Genomic DNA, 18,783 nt, shown 5'->3' on the forward strand with positions numbered 1-18,783 from the left:
TGGAAGAAGAGGAGAAGCAAAAAAAGGAGCAACTCTTAAAAATCAAGACTTGGTCACAAGTTTAAAAAGGAAAAGGAATCAAGACCACTTTTACAAAGCACAAACATGCCAATTCTTTCACCTTGATGATAACGGCATTTGTGAAATTCATCATGAAAAAAAAAAAAAACCCAAAAATAAAAGGAAAATAAAACACCAATTTTTAGAAAACAAAACTAAAAAGAGGGCTCATAGTAGGCTCTGTGCTGATGCTCTGGCCAACAGTCCAAGGCCAGGTTACCTGGGGAGCAGACATGCTTGGAAACTTGTGTCTGTACTTAGGCTTCCATTCCTCAAGCCGGGTTCTCCTTTATGATTGTTGAAAAAACAGAGCCTAATAGTTTCATACTGTATTTATTTAATAACTAAAATTCACAAATAAAAAGATACTTGCAAAGTCCTTTTTTTGTTGTGTCATCCCTGTCTCCTCCACTTTACTGCTTTCAGACCCATATGCATTAAAAAAAAATGGGTTTGGATTTTTTAAACCTTTTTTTTTTTAAACTTATAACTGTTATATGATTGGTCAGTTGGAGCTGAAGCACCAATGGAGAAGATGCTTAATGGAGATGAGGGTATATCCCCGCCTTCCCACCTTTTTATTTTTATTTTTTTTAAAGGAACATTGGAGATGTACCAGTGTCAGAACTCCTCTGCTCCCATTTCCCCCACCCAGAACATTCCTTTTATTTTGTTTTCCTCTTTATGAGACTTGACTTTAGCCTCTTTCCCCCTCCCCCCCTTCTGTTCATTCAAGACCATGTGGATGTCGGATATTGTTCATTTTTTCTTCCGACAGGCCCATGAGCGGTAATCAAGTAGGTCCTAGTACACAGCTCAGTGCTTGTTGTTGCTTGTTGTTCTTGTTGTTGTATGGGCTTAATTTTTTTCATTTCAGGTAGGTCTGCATGTCATTGCCGAAGGCTTGCTGAATTCCTTTCACTTTTCTGGAGAACTTTTGGATAAGGCTACTCATACTCCAGGAACTGTTTGTGATAGAACAGTAAGTACCTGGGGAGGGAGAAAAGAGTCAATTTTACCTACTAGTTCTTTTAAAAACCAATAACAAAACAATTAGTTTAAAAATCCCCAGATTCTTCTTTCTCAGAAAGAGCCCCAATTCTAGAAACCCCAAGATAAATCTGGTACAAAAATGCCATTGATTTTAGGGCTTCCTGTAGACAGACACTCTGCTTGAGTTTTAGCCACGCTCCTTTTGTCTCAGATTCAGTCTACAAAAAATTTTTTAAAAAATTTTCATTAAATTTTTTTTAAGTTCCAAATTTTCTCCTTTCCCCATCCACTGAGAAGGCAAGCAATATAATATCAGAGATTTAGTCTTAAATGTCCAGTCCAGCAGCTGGATACCTTAAGTCGTTTCTTATGTACCTATACATATTAACTAACCAGTTTCTTAGGTGGATGAAGGAAGAAAAGATGTAATGATGCTAGTTTTTATTCATATACAGAATCTACTTGGAGTGTTAATTATAATAAAGAATTGAGAGGGAGAAACTCACACTTTTCTTTAAACTCATACTAAGAGAAAATGGAAAAAAATCACTCAGACAAAATACTTTTATGCATGCAAATGCACCAATTTTCATCTGATTATTTTATGCTAAAAAAGCAATTAATTTTTTCCCCCATCATTCATCATTAACAGATTCAGATTAGAGCTGGTTTATAGTTCTTGAGGGGAAAAAGTTAATGATACTTTTGAAATCATGTTAAAAAAAATTGAAATATGTGTTTGATTCTTAAATTTCCTATCATTTCCACAAATATGTAATGAGTATACCTAGGATCACAAAACTAATGAAGCAAGATCTGAATTGAGGTCTGCTAGACTCCACATTCAGTACTACTACAATTCTACTACATTAAGAAGCTCACCATTGAGATTAAAGACACAAGTAAAGGAAGATCAGGTAGATAGTCACCAGGAGGCATGGCAAAGGGCTAATTGTCTTAGAGTTAGGACAAACAGCCTGCTGGAAAACTGATATTTCTGACTTCAATGTCACAGTAAATAAAACACATTTCTTGAATCAAGTCTTCATTCTATAATCAAACATTAAAGTATAGATGGTATCCTAATGCCAAAATTCCTTCCTCAGGGCAATAATAGTGAGAAATATCCAAACCCGAGGAGGTCGCTTCTTTATCAAGTTCGTTTTACATTGCTCACTGTTGCATAAAGTATAGTCTTAGATCTTCTGCCCTTTCTTTTTTTGGGGATACTTTCTTGGGGAACTCTTCTGTTCATGTAGTTCCAATTACTGCCAGTATAAAAGTCTTTCCCAGAGGTACACCCCTACTCTCCCATCAGTTCCATATCTCTAACTTCCAGAACTTGCAACATCTCTACCTTGACTGCTCAGTCATTCAGACTTCCATTATCTTTAGATAAATTTAGGATGTCTCTGTCTCACTTTCTCCTTTCTATATCCAGCCAAAACCTAAAACATGCCAAAACCCAAATATCATCCTAACTTCTTCCTAATTTTCCCATCCCTTTCAAAGAGTGGTACCAGATTCTCACCCGCTTCTCTCCCTTTTATGTATTTCCCTTTGCCTCCCCAATTCCATTACTATCTTTTATTATTCCTCAACAATCTGGCTACATGGGGCCTTTTCTCTTCTCATTTCCTTTGATGCTACTCTATTCAAGGACCACGTTATTCCAACCCTAAATGACAACAATCATCTCTATCTCCTTATTCTTCAGTCCAGTCTTCAAAATCCTCAAATACTGTATCACATCATTCCTCTGACTCCAGAATCTACAATGAATTCAATACTTGTCTTTGCTTACCTCTTCCATTCAGCAAATCTGCTTAAGGACCAATTTTCATGATTTGGTCATTCATCTTAACTTGGAAACCCTGCTCTCTGATTCTTTCCACTAATCTATGTTCTTTCCCATGTTCTTGTGTCATCAAGGGTTCTTTTAATACAGATATACTCAGGAATTATGTTTCTGGACTGTATGGGAGGCAGCATAGTGCACCTGGTAGAGAGCAGCACAGTGCGGTAGATGCATAGCCACTCAAAACCAGGAAGATGTGGGTTCAAATCCTGCCCCCCACCCCATTGATGGAGGAACCCAAATAACTCAGCCTGTTAGTGTCCTCAGGAACTCTCTAAAACTAAGTCACAGAGATGGTGCTATTCTGTACTGGTAGAAGGAATATTTTCATCTAGGACGAGGGTGGGGGAAACTCTCCCCCCACCCTCACTTTTTTTTTTTTTGCCAAGGGTCATTTGGATATTTATAATATCATTTATGGGCCATACAAAATGATCCTTATAGAACTCAAGCAGTGGGAGATGGTTGTAAGTAGCTTTTAGCTTATCACCTGCAGTTGCCGAATTTTGTAGTCCTCATATGACCCTTAGTCCAGATGTTCCCCATCCATTCTATAAGTACCCAATTCTAAATGAAATAACCAGCCTATTCCTTATCTCTAAGCTTTAATCTGCTTTCATCCCCCCCCCCCAATATATATATTATCTTCAACTGGTTTTTATAAACAAGACTATGCTTCTTTTTTCTTTTTTGATCTCTTTTCTCAATCTCCAGAGTACCTAATTTCATCTGATAAAATAAAATATAAAAGGAGATAAATGTAAATTCCTATACTTACATAAAAAATCCCAAACCAACCCTGGAAACACAGGGTGCAAGCTACACAGCAATTCATAAGAGAAAGACATGGGGGTTTTGTTATCTTCTAGGCTCAATTAACACTGTGACTCTCAGTAAACAAACAAAATCCAGCATGCCGGATGAGGAGCCCTTGGGAGGCAGGAGAAGCAGCACCACATCCAGAATAAGATGCTACATGCTAGCATCATTTCTGAGCCACATTTTAGGAAGAACATGAGATAAAGAGGAACCCAAGCCACATGAGGGCCAGGTGAAGGACCTGGCACTATGGTCTGAAGAAGAAAAGCTTGGGGGATGCAGGAAGAGGAACAGCATGACTTCTATCCTCAACTCTGAAAGACTACCAAAGGGAGGAGGTATGAAGACTTAGGCTTTAATAATGTAAGGAATGAACAATAACAATTATTCACAACTGGAACAGCTTCTGTCAAGAGGCAGCAAGGCAGCTATCATTATGGATTGATGAAGTATTCTGAGCAAAAGCTGGATGACAATTTGTCATAAACATGGTAGGAGAAATACTGGTTTTGGATGATCCTTAAGAGACAGTCCAAACTTGGATACTCTAGGATTCTCATAGAATACTTAGCACATAGCAAGTAGCTAATAGATGGTGACTGATTTGCTCATCTTCCTTTTCTCTCTAAAGTGCATCTATGCTCCATAAAATAAAAGGAAGGTTTTTGAACAGAGACTTTTGAGACTTAAAAAAAACAAAAACATTTTTGGCCTTAAATTTAAAGAACATGGTCAGTTTTTTCATGTTAAGAACTTTAACTTGAAAAATCATGATAGGGGCAGCTAGGTGGCCCAATGGATAGAGCACCAGTCCTGAAGTCAGGAGGACCTGAATTCAAAGCCAGTCTCAGACATTTAACACTTCCTAGCTGTGTGACCCTGGGCAAGAAACTTAACCCCAAGTGAAGAAAGAAAGAAAAAAAGAAAAAAAAGAAAAGAAAGAACAAAAAAGAAAAATCATGACTTCACATTTAGTGAAGAAAGAAAACCTGCTGTACTAGCTCAGGGTTCTCCTGCTTGGGCCTTGTGTTTAAAATATCCTCACCTCCTTCAAGAGGGAGAGTAAAAGGATTTTTGGACTAATGTAGCAAATCTTGTAGAAACCTGGTAGATGTAGCACAAAGGAAACTGAGTATGAATATTTGCTCCAAGCAGTAATTAAAGCATGAAACCAACATCTAGTATGACACAACAATAAGTACAAGATAATCATCTGAATTTAGTGCATCATCAAGTTAGAGGAGGAAGATGATTATTTGAGCACTTCTACTGAGTTTCAGGAGTAGGGCTTCAGATTCTAGTTCACTAACTACAAGACCAGTATGACAGGGGAGGGGGTTTGCTAGGGAATCTTGCTTTCCAACTGATTGCTGCAGATGAAAAATTCAGGATGCCCTGCACAGAACCATAGAATATTAGAATTTGAAAGGACATTAAGGGTCCTCCTGCCTGCTGCCATGCATTTAGAGCTGAGGGAAGTCAGACCCAGGGAGGTTAGATGATTTGCCAAGGCCACAATTAACACAGAGCTTTTCTCTACTCCCCCTACTACCTCCCCAAAGGTGAATCATAACAGATTAAACATTTCATTTGAAAGAAAAAAAAAAAAAAAAACAGATTCTGCCTGCAGTACTTCTCAGTTTATTCTGTTTTATGCCAGGCAGATCTCTCTGAGAAAAGCTATTTAAAGTGCAGCTGGATAGTGACTTCTGATGCCCACTGAATATGCTAGCATGACTTAGGCAATCCACTTAAAGGTTTGTGTCTGCTATTTCATTCGTTTTCTGGTGGTATGGCATGGGAGATGTCAGCAGAGATATCTCAAAAGGCATTCTCCCCAGACTTGCCTTAACTACTTTAAAGAGCCAACAGGAAAACATTCTATGATTTGGATAAAATGTGAAGTTGTTTTAGATCCAGAAGGATACAAAAGGGAAAAAAGCAGTTCCAGCCACTTCCCCCAACCCCTGTTATAGACATACCCTTCACTGTCTAGAACATCCTTAATGCTAGCCTTAGTGATGATGGCATCATCACATTTGAACCACTGGTCCTTGTGTTGCCGAATGAAGCTGGTATAGTGCCCGCTCTCCAAGGTTCCTTGGTGATTAACTACTGCAAACAAGGAATACCTGGTGGGGGAAAAAACAAAAATGTAATTAACTCAGCCCTGGTATAAATGGAAACCCTACCATTTGGAGGGCAATTATAGACCTGTGTTTATAAAGAAAATAGCACAAAAAACAGGCTATTGTATGGTCCTATAAATATTTAAAACCACATGAATTACAAGTGATAGGCAGAAAGCCATAGTGAAGCAGCAAAGAAAAATAAACCCATATTTGGTGCCATTTACTCACTGGCTAAAGTCAGCTGTTTAACTGGATTTTTTTGCATTCACATTAAATCAAGTGGCTTTACCTGCCTCGTGTGAAATAAAAATGAATGGTAGTAATATATAATCTCTTTTTTTTCCCTAAGAGATTTAAAATGCTTTCTCATTCATTTTTTCATAATAACAAGACAAAGGGAAGCAAACAGTGAAACCTTAAAAGAATCAGCATTCCAGTCAGGTTAAAAAAATTTTTTTAAAGCTCCAATGACAGCTGAAAAGGGAATGTGGATTTCTCATTCACTTGCTCTTATATTTTACCTCCATTCAAAAGGAGATGCTTTTAAGGAATCAAGGAGAGAGACTTCGAATACTGAGTTTTAGAGGTAGGAGTGCCATTTAAAGAGTAGCCAAGGGAGAAATCTCATCTGTACTAATGGTTTCAAACAGTAAGTGTTCATGGTTATTAGCAAGTTAAGTGGCCAAAAGCAAAGCCATAGTTAAGAGAAGCTCAGAGAAGAACTCATGGTACTACAATATGGCCAGGAATTCACTTCACCAAAGCTGAATGCACTCAGGCCACCACCTTCCTCCCCTAATACAGGGTAATCTTTTTTTCTGCCAAAGCCCATTTGGATATTTATAATACCATTTGTGGGCCACACAAAATTATCAACTTATAGAATTCAAGCAGTGGGAAGTTGTTGTACCTAGCTTCAATGGATTACTGCCTGGTGGTTGCCTTAGCAAATGATTTTGCAAGTCTTATGACCCACAGCTCAGCCACTCTCCATCCCTCATCTAATAAAAACTGTGGATTCCATTACTTACTTATTATCATTGTTTAGACTATCCGTTGGCTGTTGATACTGTCCATTCATTCTGCTCTCTTTACTGTAATACAATATATAGAAGATCAGTTTTTCTTAATATAATAGATAATGTAGTTATCATACTTCCTCCCCCACAAATAGAATCTCCTTGAACAAGAGCAACTGTCAAATTCAAATGGTATTAACAATTAAGTCTTGCATAGGAGCCATTCCTCCAAAGAGAGCAAAGATTCACGCTGAATACAGAATGTCAACCTTATTTATTTTACCACCAATGTACCTCCTGGGGGACAGTCAGACAATTTGGGCTTTAAAGCCTGAATGGGTAGAGTCTGCTGCTGTGAAGTGCTAACAAAATTAAGATATTTGATAATGATAACTAAAGCCTTCCTAGAAAAATGAATTAATGATTCAATTGATCCACTTTTCCAATCATGGATTCTTCTTCTTTGAAGTGGTAAGACACTGCTGATTATTTCATGGAAGGTCTCTTGATTAAGTAACTAGACACAATGGTCTGTCTGGTGCTGAGAGCTTCAAGAAGTCAGACACATACCAATATTCAATAACTAATCGGAGATATGTTGATGGTTAGCAACTTCTGGAGAATAAATCTCGGTTGATATATGGTAAATGATGTGGAAAAAAGAAAACTGAAGCTGTAATATAAACCATGTTTTGTACTTTCAGAGTCTTCTAACAATATTTCTGGGCTAATTCTATTATCTAAATACACAGTTTAAATATGAGACCTTCCCAAAATCCTGGGATAATGATCTAAGTAAGAACAGTACTCAACTATTTATTCTTCACTTATCAATCAAGGATTGTTTTGAAGTGACTTCACAACAGAGAACATTATTTGAGAAAGAGGAATGGCAAAAAACCCTCAAACTTACACATGAGACTTTTTTACATCTGGATAAGTTCTATTCCTGCCACCCAAGCCCTATGCAAAGGTCTAAGGGCCCAGTGATACCTCTATGTTAGTTAAAGGCTATTTCAGCATGAGGGCTGATAGATCAGACCCTAAATTTCAAGTTCAGTAAGGCCAGAGAGGTTCCTCAGTATAAGGAAAGAAGAGTCTTTGTGTTAAATCAGCTGTAATCTACCCTGTAGAGAAAGTAACTCCCACTCACACCTCCAATCAATGAAATGAGTTTTTAAAAGTGTCAAATTAAGGGCTACACAGAGAAGTAAATACTAAGCACTTGAAAAACAATATAAAAACACATTTTTATCTCTTTCAAAATAAAGACAAATCCTATCACCACTATTATCAAGGTGGTTCTATTTTCCGTCATAGCTATCACTCAAAAAAGTTATGATCCCTCTTAATTAGACTTATATTAGACAACATGCTGTTGACTAAGCAGTGTAGAACTTCTAAGGAGTCATACCTGGAAGCCATAAATGGTGTCATGTCCAGCTCCAAAGGGAAGGAGACATATGTAGTGATCTTTCGCCTCAGTTTGGCTGAGTGTTCAAACCGCTATAGGAATAAAGGGGAAGGGACAAAGACTTTTTCAAACAGTCTACAAATAAACTCTATAAGGATTATTATGATGACAGCATTGTGGATCAGTCACTTAAAAACTCAGTGAGCTTTAGTTTCCCAATCTATAAAAGGTGTCTAAAATTATTTATTTACCCAGTAAAGTTTTGGTAAGGACCGTGTACCAGAATGTAAATATTTACTCATTTTAGAAGGCTTTTTTTTGTTTGTTTTGTTTTTTGTAATTGCTTATTGGTCAAATTGGAAGACACTGCTTATTTACTGCTAAAACACCTACAGGGACACCTATGACTTAGGATGATAGTTTCAAAGCAATAGAAACCCAGCTGAGTAGGGCAGACACAGTCTAACAACAAAACTAGGAAATTTAAAATATGCAAGCAGATAGAAAGTCAAAATTTTTAAATCTGGCAATGAGAAATGGACATGTTACTTCTTTTGACAACCACATAGGTTCAATCATGGCAGGAAATTCCTCTGATTTGATTTTATAGACAAAAGAAGGAAAAAAAAGATTTTACAGATGAATTGTGGACATATAAATTTTAGAGAGGCACAGCCTATATCCTAACAAATGAAAATCATCCAAATCAAAAATAAGCTGAAGACAAATGTTCTCTTAAATGGAGCTGTTATTTAAAGAGTAACTCACAAAGTTTATGTCCTATTCACATGCCTAGTTAATTATTCTTTGTTTGCACTGTCATAAAAATTCTCTCAGCAAAAGACATGAAAGTAATGAATATAAGTTATCATCACCTTTAGTTTCTATAGCAACTCTAACCTCACATGTTCATTCATTATTAAAATATGCCCTCAGTAATAGACCCTAGGAGAAAGGGGAAAATCCAGCCCACGGCAAAAATGGTTCTGGTCAACATTTTTTGGGCAAACTTACTTTGAGATGAAAACAGGCCACAATGGGTAATTTCTTCATAGTGAGTTGTTTGGTAGATTCCTGGTAGCTATGGCAACCACTACATTTGATTTTGGCACTGCTTCCTAAGTGCTCTGGCCTTGTAAACCTGGAAGGATTAGGGGTGGAGACAAAGCAAGTTATTTGTTTCTTCTTTTCAAGGAATAACTCAAATTTCACCTTCTCCATGAAGTTTCCTTGATGCCCTTAGCTGAAAATAATAGTCATCTTCTCTACATTTTATTGGTAATCTCCTAAAACACCCATCTACTCTGCCTTATATTAGAAGCATACTCAGTCCCACCCCCCATAATGCTACATAACATCATTTTGTATTTACATTGTTAACACATTCTAATAGAACTTGATTTATACCACCATTCAACACCTGAATAACTAAACTATCCAATATATCACTTAACATTGTGTTTTTATGCAACATAATGGTAGGCAATTAAGGACATATGTCAATATAGTTATCCGCATACCTGTTTCATTTCTCCTATTAGATTTAAAGCTTTCTGAGGGCCTGAAATTGTCTTGTTTAGCTTTGTAACCTATAATATCCAGTATAATGCCTTATACAGAGCAGGCACTCCATAAATGTTTACTGAACTGAATCAGTATAGAGCATAGTATACAAGAAAGGAAGATAAATTTGTTTTCTTTCATTGTCCTCCATCCCTTTTCCATAAAGTACCAGGGAGTTCAGAGAACAGATGATGAAACATATTTTACTTCCTCAAGGTACAATGGTGGGGAGTTTTGGGTGCAGAATGCTGCAATCACTGTTTAAGGCAATCCTTTTGTCCATTGGTTTTGCTTAAATGTTTTTCTGTTACAAGGGAGAGTGCAATAGGGCAGGGTATATGTGGCATCAATATATCTTAAAAATAGATTGCATCTGGGAAAATGATAAGACACATTGTGATTTTTAAAATAACAGTCAAAATATTGTATTGGTAACAATGGAAGAGTCAAGTTAGGAATAAGGAAGTCATTTTGTGTCGGTTCTTTGGGGGGGGGGGGGTGTCCTGTAAATCCCCGTTCTATCATCTCAGTTTAAAACTAGAAATATGATTTTTCTACATCTTCGGCATTTGCCAGGAGGTTAATGGCTACTCCAATTCATTTGAACAATGAATGTTCTATCGGACTCCTGACACTGTCACTACTGTAGTTTAGCCCACATTACTCAACACTTTCTAGTTGTATGACCCTGGGCAAGTCATTTAATCCTAATTGCCTCACAAAGAAAAAAAAAAGAATATAAAACTAATATAAAACTTGGGGTCCAAAGTGTAGTAAACCTTGTTATCAAGGTTAAATCTTGTTATCAAGTAGATATTTCTCAAAAAAGGATTTCTGAAAGTTTAATAAAAGAGATCGTAAAGGAAGAGGTTACCTTTGAAATAAGTGCACTATAAATTGAATACCTACTTCATGGATTATTATTTTCCTGTTTCCTGAACCATAAGGAAAAAAAGACCCAAGTTATGAAGAAGCTTTCAAAGATTAGTAATACTTCTACACATAAGTTATGGATTTCTGAAAACAATAGTTAGTGAATTAGTGATTGAACAAGTCAGGCTAAGAGAATGGGTTTGGAATTAACCTCTAACTTAGATGCACAAGCCACATTCTCATTATATACCTACTCTACTAGCCATCTTTATTGATCAGTCATTTAACCTTCTCAGGATTCCATACAATCATTATTGGGCAATTTATATTATATAGCACAAATTAGGGATCAAAAGTTTTAAAATGTGGAGACTTTAATTTTAGCAGCTTCTCATACCAATTTTCTATCTACTTTAAGTACATTATAAACCAATGCCTTGTTTCTGAGTACTCATTTTGCCCTCTTTGCTTAGAGGGCTTTACCTAAAAGCATCATATCATAAATTCTCAGGAACCTAAATCCATTATGGGGGAATAAAAAGTTTCACTGCCTTCTGCTATAACCAATTACTTCCCTTACTCCTCTGATCCCATTTCTTCATAATAAAGACAAATATTTAAGCAAAATCAACAGACTCAGATATGGGCCATGTCCGATATTACTTACTATATTCCACCTCTAGTCCCTCACCTTTTTGTGGAGAGTTGGTAGATGGGTTTAATCACTTTTTTTGAGATTTCTACATCATTACAATTAATCAGTTCAACAACTTTACAGTTTAGTTTTTAAAGTTGTAGTAATTCTTTATTGTTTTCCTGATTCTGCTTACTCCACAATAGTACATACAAATCTTCCCAGGCTTCTCTGGATTTGTGTCTTACAAAACAATGATACTCTATTTGATTCAATGTCATAACTAAATGAGTCAATCCTCATTCCTTTTTTGTCTTGAATTCCTTCAGGGTTATATATCCAGCAATGGGTTCACTGGTCAACGTACATGAATAGTTCAATGATTTTTCTCACAAAATTCCAAATTATTTTACAGAATGGGTTGGACCATTTTGCAATTCTATCAACTATATAATAATGTGACTTTGCTTTAACTCTAACAAAAGCTGCCTGATTTCTCAAGCTTCAAAATGGATGACAGCACCATGGAATAAAAACTGAACCTGACTATAACCTCTTTTGAATACTTTTTATTTTAATTTTTATCCCTTATTAATTTAATTTAACAAATATTTATTGGGCCTACTACCCACTAGATAGGTCCCATGGGAAGATTCAGCGCTAGACAGAGGTTTCTGCCTAGGGGGACAAAATTAATTTAGGAAGATAAGATTTACAGGCATGAAAAGAAAAATTAAAACAATGTTATAAGATTATATGGTAATGGCCAAATATAATGAATGGCCAAATTGTGTCATACATACAAGTGTTGTAGCTATTTAAGATGAGTAGAGATCATTTTTCATGGTTCACTTTTCATTCTACCTGCTTCCTGAAAAATGTGGACATGGAATTTTAATGGAGAGAGAATAAACATGTGCAAAAATATGATAGAGGAAAAGGGCATGGCAATTGTGAAGTACAGCAAAGGGATTGCTCTACCTGGTGTGGTAAATCTATGTTTGGAAAACGTACAAAATACTGTCAAGCCCTGTTGGTCTCATATTCATCACAATTATCCCAAACCCAAGCAGGTTCAGAAACACTATGGTTATTACACTGTCAAGCAGAATTTTCTTTTCTTTTCTTTTTTTTTGTTGTTGTTGAAGCAATTAGGGTTAAGTGACTTGCCCAGAGTTACACAGTTAGGAAGTATTAAGTGTTTGAGGCTAGATTTGAACTCAGGTCCTCCTTGATTTCAGGGATGGTGCTTTTTTCATTGAGCCACCTAGCTGCCCTCCCCCCCCAACTTTCTTAATCTTAATCTATTAGTTTCTTTGATAATTCCACAGTGACTTGAAAAGCTCCCTCTTACTTTTAAAAAGCATCTCATACAGTAGTATATTACTTGATTCCCTTGGAATTTAAATATATATTCAAACTATTCTTCACTAAATCAACAAAACCCTTTCTACTGATTTTCACTTGAGAAATAGTATCTCATTCATGTGGTCTCATTTTTATGGACATACTTTATGGTTCCCCCAAAGCTCTCTCAATCCATCTCCTCTTCCCTACTTCCAAAACATAAACATAACTGCATGGAGTTTTGCTTAGCACCCTAAATATATAATGAATGCCTATCTTAAATCAGGTGTATTTAACTTTCTTTGCATAGTACTTAGAACAACATTTATGTACAATTGGATAATACTTGTTAAAGATAATGAAGTCTTTTGATTATTTGTCATGACCTGCTTAAATAAATTAATACACATTTTTCATAACCCATGGGATTGAACAAAAACCTAGATTTTCTCCATAAATACATGTCTTTTATACATATTTTTATGTAGTTTTAACAATTTGAGGGTGATGCATTTTTGTTTCAAAATTAAATTACTGTCTATGCTGACAATCAAGCAAGATTAAAAATAAAGGCTTTGTTATACTAATGCATATAATGGGATGGAAAGCTACTATGTCTTTAAACAGGAAGAAAAATTTCTATCAAGAATTTAATCTGAGTCAACTAAAAGGGAAATGTGAATAGTTTTTTTTTTTTTTTTTTTTTTTTGTCCTTCCTCACTGTAGTGATGTTATAGTGCAAGAGTGACCATGTAAGTTCTTATGCCATAAACTCCTGTGGCTCCCTATAACTTTCAGGATCAAATGTAAAAATCTTCTATTTGGCTTTTAAAGCTTTTCATAATATTCTGGACCATTCCTACTTTTCCAGTCTTTTATACCTATCTTGCACCCACATACTATGTCAGGATCCAATGCCTGGAATTCTCTTCTTCTCCCTCTCCCTCTCTTGGCTTCCTTCAGATACCAGCTAAAATACCACCTGCAAAAAGCCTGGCTTGCTCTCTATTAAAGCTAGTATTTTCTCCCTAGCTGCTTGCCAGTTATCTCTATTACACTGTAAGCTCCTTGAGAGCAGGGAGTGTTTTTTTTCCCCTTTCTATTCTTAGAGCTCAGGACAATGCCCAGCATATAGTAAGTACTTGATAAATGCTTGACATACAGATGATACGATATATAGTACTACAATGCTTGTTGAGATGTAGCAATTAGTATACCATATAATTAGTTAAGAATGGAATAAATCTTTCAAACCCTTATTGTAACTTCCAATTTGTCCTTTTGTCTCATTGCTAATTCTATATTTTAAAGTTAATCTCACTGTGAAACCATCAACTGGACATTTTCTACTTATCTGCAAAAGATTGAATAATACTAAGGTGGAGGGTGGGTAGTAGTGTAGCCTCTTTTAATGGGTCTAAGTTGAGTGAGAAAGAAACAATTATATGATTTTTGCAGCCTGACTTAGTCTCCAGTTGTCTTTAGAAGTGGCAAAAGAGGTCAGTGGTCAAAGAGGGCATTGAATTATGTGGTAAAGCAATGCCACACTTCTGGGATAGAGAGAAAACATTGTCCCCTTCCTTTGGAATTCATAGCCCACAAGTCTGCACAACCAGATATTGACAATTAAGTTCAATTCCCATGATCAAATGTTCCACCATCCGTTTCCTGTTGGGCCAGGTTTGGCAGGGAAAGAGATCAACACAAACAAGTCTTAGTCTGATCATCACAAGAGACAGAGAAAAAGAAAACCTGTTTTAATAGGGTGTTTGTAAAGCATACCTTCGCAAGCAGTCTGTGAGTGTGGTGGTTCCGGATACATGGCTTTCCCCATTTACCACGCTGCCATCGCTCCCTGGACTAAGTGGCCAGAATGGAGTTGAAGATCCAGGCAAGTCTAAACTGATGTCCCAGAAAGGATCTATCGTTGTAGAAACACCACTATAAGAGGAACACGAGAGAAGATGACAAAACACAAAGAAATTTAAAGTTTTATTCTAGAACTTAAAGAAAGTCCATAAACTTATGATCTGAGGAGACTAGTTATGCTTCACCTCTAGAGGGGGCCCTTATTATACAAAGCAACTAGGATTACACAGCTGGGCTGAATACTCTATTTATGTAGCCAATTTCCACTAGAAGTTTATTTTAAAATTCATAAAAAGGAAAGCCAGAGATTTGGAGAAATTTATTGCAGGTATTGAACATAGGATGTAAATCTGGTACAGTCTACTGGTAATGGAATTCAGTGGTTTAGGAGCAACTGGGGCTGTTGTTCTGAAATGTGGGCTCTGGTTGTGGTTGAAGCTGACGTAGGTAGACACCTGTTTACATAATTACATGTCTACACAGATAACTGTAAAACAATGACCCTTAGCCAGACATTAAAGTTACCTGGAATAAGGCATTTCTATTGAACAGAAAATTGAATTTTTAGCAGTTAGAGAAAATGCTATTTTTTGCTAAATATCTCAGAATCCAAGGCCCAAAGACAATAAATGAGTTTCTAGATCATACAAGTCATTAGTGAGACAATTGGGATTAGAACCCAGGTTTACCGAATCCTAGTGCAATATTCTTCAGAGAAATGATAAAAATTAGTAACTTTACATTTATATGATGCTTCAAAGCTTTTATCATTTGAGTCTCACAATAATTGCATGTGGCAGGCATTATGGATAATTTATTCAGTTTACAAATGAAAGCAAGGTTGAGATTACTATCAGCAGTTTACAAATGAAAGCAAGGTTGAGATTACTATCAGTTTATCTATCAGGATTGCAACTGGGGTCTGTCTTTCTAATTTCAAGCTGGGCATTCTCTCCACTATACTCTTCTGTTGTCTAAAAACAGTTTATATATAAAGTCATCAATAGACTTGGCAATAGAAAATTTAATGGAATGTTAAAAGTACATTAATTTTTTTACTAGTATTTCCCCTTAAGATGGATTTTGAGACCTTTAACTAGAAGGTACGTGATCAATGCCCATGCCACTAAAAGTGGAGTATAAAAGATGACAAAACACATGAAAGTTTAATGCTCTATGCTAAGGAATCAATAAGGAGAGTCTCCTTGTCCAGACTGAGTTAAATAAGAGATCCAGAAGTCTAATACTTTGGTTCTTTTTTATCATGCCTGTGGACCTCTGTCCCTAAAAGGAATCCACCAATTATACCCATTTAGAAGCTTTTGCTGGGTCTGAGGATAGGGCTACATTAGTGTGACTTCCTAATTATTTTTTTGGTCCTAGATTTTAGAATGACTAATGGCCAAAATTAATGGTCCAAAGAACCTTGTTGTTTGTCATACTCGGGATGTCTTGTGACAAAGTTAAAACATAAAAGATAAGAATTTAGAGTTGAGGATCTAGATTAGAATATCACCTCTGTCACTATCTCTGTGACCATGAGCAAATCAATGAACTTCTCTAAGCCTCAATGTCCTTGAGTTTAAAATGAGGAGGCTGGTCCCTAGGATAACCTCAGGATACCCTACTTTTAATGTTCAATGGAAAAGATTAGATGGAGCTTTTCCAGTAATGGCCCACTTAGGAGCAATATGAAGTTGAATAAAGGCAGATTTCAGTATAATGAGGAAAAACAAAATATTTAACAATTTAGGTTGTTTAGAAAGAAGTGAATTGCTATCTGAAGGCGATGAGTTTTCTCAATGATGGAATCTTCAAGTAGAGACTGGAAAATCCATCATGTGCTGAAGAACAGTGTTCTGTTCTGGTGGAATTTGGGCTGGATGGACTTTGAGATTATCTTCCAATTCTGATTCTATGAGTCTTTGAATAAAATTAGTAAACCTATAATTTACTGCAGTCTAGTAAGACTGCAGGATGGGGCTCTCTTTATACTTTCTGATCTGACCTGAAACCTCTCTTGAAACAGACTATATCCAAACAGACAATTTTCAGATGAAGAAATTGAAGCTGTTTCTAGTGATATAAAAAGATGTTTCCAATCATTATTAATCAGAGAAATGCAAATGAATACAACTTTGAGGTACTACTACACACCTCTCAGATTGGCTAAGATGACAGGAAAAGATAATGATGAATGTTGGAGGGGATGTGGGAAAACTGGGACACTAATACATTGTTGGTGGAAACTGTGAACGGACCCCAACCATTCTGGAGAGCAATTTGGAACTATGCGCAAAAACTTGGCAAATTGTACATACCTTTTGACCCAGCAATGTTATTAGGGTTTATATCCCAGAGCTATAAGGAGGAAAAGGGACCTATATGTGCCAAAATGTTTGTGGCAGTCCTTTTTGTAGTGGCAAGAAACTGGAAGCTGAGTGTATGCCCATCATTGGAGAATGGCTGAATAAGTTATGGTATATAAATGTCATGGAATATTATTGTTCTGTAAGAAATGATCAGCAGAATGATTTCAGAGAGGCCTGGAGAGATATACGTGAATTGATGCTAAGTGAAATGAGCAGAACCAGGAGATCATTATACACAGCAACAACAAGACCATATGAAGATCAATTCTGATGTACATGGATCTCTTCAGCAATGAGATGATTCAAACCAGTCCTAATTGTTCAGTAACAAAGAGAGCTATTTGCACCCAGAGAGAGAAAGAACTGAGGGGAACTGAGTGTGATTCACAACATACCATTGCTACTCTTTCTGGTTTGCTTGCATTTTATTTTGCATCTCTTTTTTTCTTGTGCAGCATGATAATTGTATAAATTTGTATGCATATATTGGATTTAACATATAATTCTACCATGTTTAACATATATTGGATTACTTGCCATCTGGGGAGGGTGTAGGGAAGGTGAGGGGGTGGAATTGGAACACAGGGTTTTGCAAGAGCTAATGCTGAATTGTCCACACATGTGTTTTAAAAAATAAAAATAAAACAATAAAATGAAAAAAGAAAGAAAAAGAAAAAGACTATCCCTTTTGTACAGATTATTTCTGGTGTTCTTGACTACTGACATCTATGACCTTTCCTGTTCTACTACTTTGGTTATACAGTTGACAGGACTGGAAAACATCTCAGAAACCAAATCAACATCATCTTTATCAAGATAAATAAGATAAATATAATGAATGTCCCAATGTTTTTCAGATATTCAACAGGTACTTTAGGTACCAAACTTTAAAGAATTCTTTATCTTTTAAATTTAGATAGAATGGACTTGGAAGTGATGCCTGCTTCCTATCCTCAATAGGGTAGCCTACATCTTATGCATTTAGTAACGTTCCATATTCATGTTTGGATTAAAGAAAGTGAAGGGATTCCAGGTCAAATCATAAACTGCTGTAACTAGTTCTACTTGTGATCAAAATCTAACCCAAACACTGAGTATGTTTCAAATAATCAAGCCCACAGGAATTTTATCATTAGCAAGCAAATAATGAATGCTTACTAAATATAAAGATCTATGTGAAACATCATAGTTTTTTGTTTTGTACTTTAAAAACTGACAAAATATTTTCCTGTATATGTATTGTAATGTAATATGTTACACAGAATTTAAACACATAGAACAAAAGGTTAAGAAAAGTAAACTAAATAGAGGAATCTTGGGTAAAAAAATGGGGAGAGTGGGGATGTGCTGAAATTCTCTCCACATTTGCTCTAAAAACTTAAAAATCCCTCAATATCACAGCAAGATAATTCTTAAGGACTTACTAGATTCTATTCCATTTCAAAAGATCAAAATAATTTTCTAAAAATCAACACAATATATTTTCCTCACTATATAAGATATTCTAAAGCTAAGTATCTTATTCCGAGAAATTAGATCCTAAAGTTTTCCTAATCTCAGCCTTCCATCACTAGAGATTCTATTAGAATCTGGCATAAAACAATCAAATCAAGATGACCACATTCTGGGTCTCCTCATTTTTCAAATATAAATTTTACTCTGAAAACCCATCATCTTGTCAAGTTTTCTTATGGCCCAGTCTCTCAAGGGATGCCTTTTGGTCTTGCTTACTTTACTTAGGTAGTCATACTCTAGCATCTCTCACACACACACACACACACACACACACACACACACACACACGAGGAAAATAGAAAAATATTAAATTTA

General features: G+C 36.1%; 1 protein-coding gene across 4 annotated transcripts in view; it reads right to left on the minus strand.

Moving 5' to 3' along the window:
• Nucleotides 1–377: 377 nt before the first annotated feature.
• The window catches only part of USP22 (ubiquitin specific peptidase 22), a 245,338-nt gene continuing 226,932 nt past the window's right edge, over nucleotides 378–18,783 (minus strand). For all 4 annotated transcript variants that reach the window (XM_031940391.1, XM_031940376.1, XM_031940382.1 and 1 more), the window contains 6 exons: nucleotides 14,495–14,653; nucleotides 9,310–9,436; nucleotides 8,296–8,387; nucleotides 6,894–6,956; nucleotides 5,713–5,862; nucleotides 378–1,050 (listed from right to left, as the gene is read on the minus strand). In XM_031940391.1, the coding sequence (XP_031796251.1) occupies nucleotides 1,008–1,050; nucleotides 5,713–5,862; nucleotides 6,894–6,956; nucleotides 8,296–8,387; nucleotides 9,310–9,436; nucleotides 14,495–14,653 (634 nt within the window). In that variant the 3' untranslated portion in view covers nucleotides 378–1,007. The remainder of the gene's footprint in view (nucleotides 1,051–5,712; nucleotides 5,863–6,893; nucleotides 6,957–8,295; nucleotides 8,388–9,309; nucleotides 9,437–14,494; nucleotides 14,654–18,783) is intronic.

Source organism: Sarcophilus harrisii, chromosome 1 (genome assembly GCF_902635505.1).
Source record: "Sarcophilus harrisii chromosome 1, mSarHar1.11, whole genome shotgun sequence".
Taxonomy (NCBI): Eukaryota; Metazoa; Chordata; class Mammalia; order Dasyuromorphia; family Dasyuridae; genus Sarcophilus; species Sarcophilus harrisii.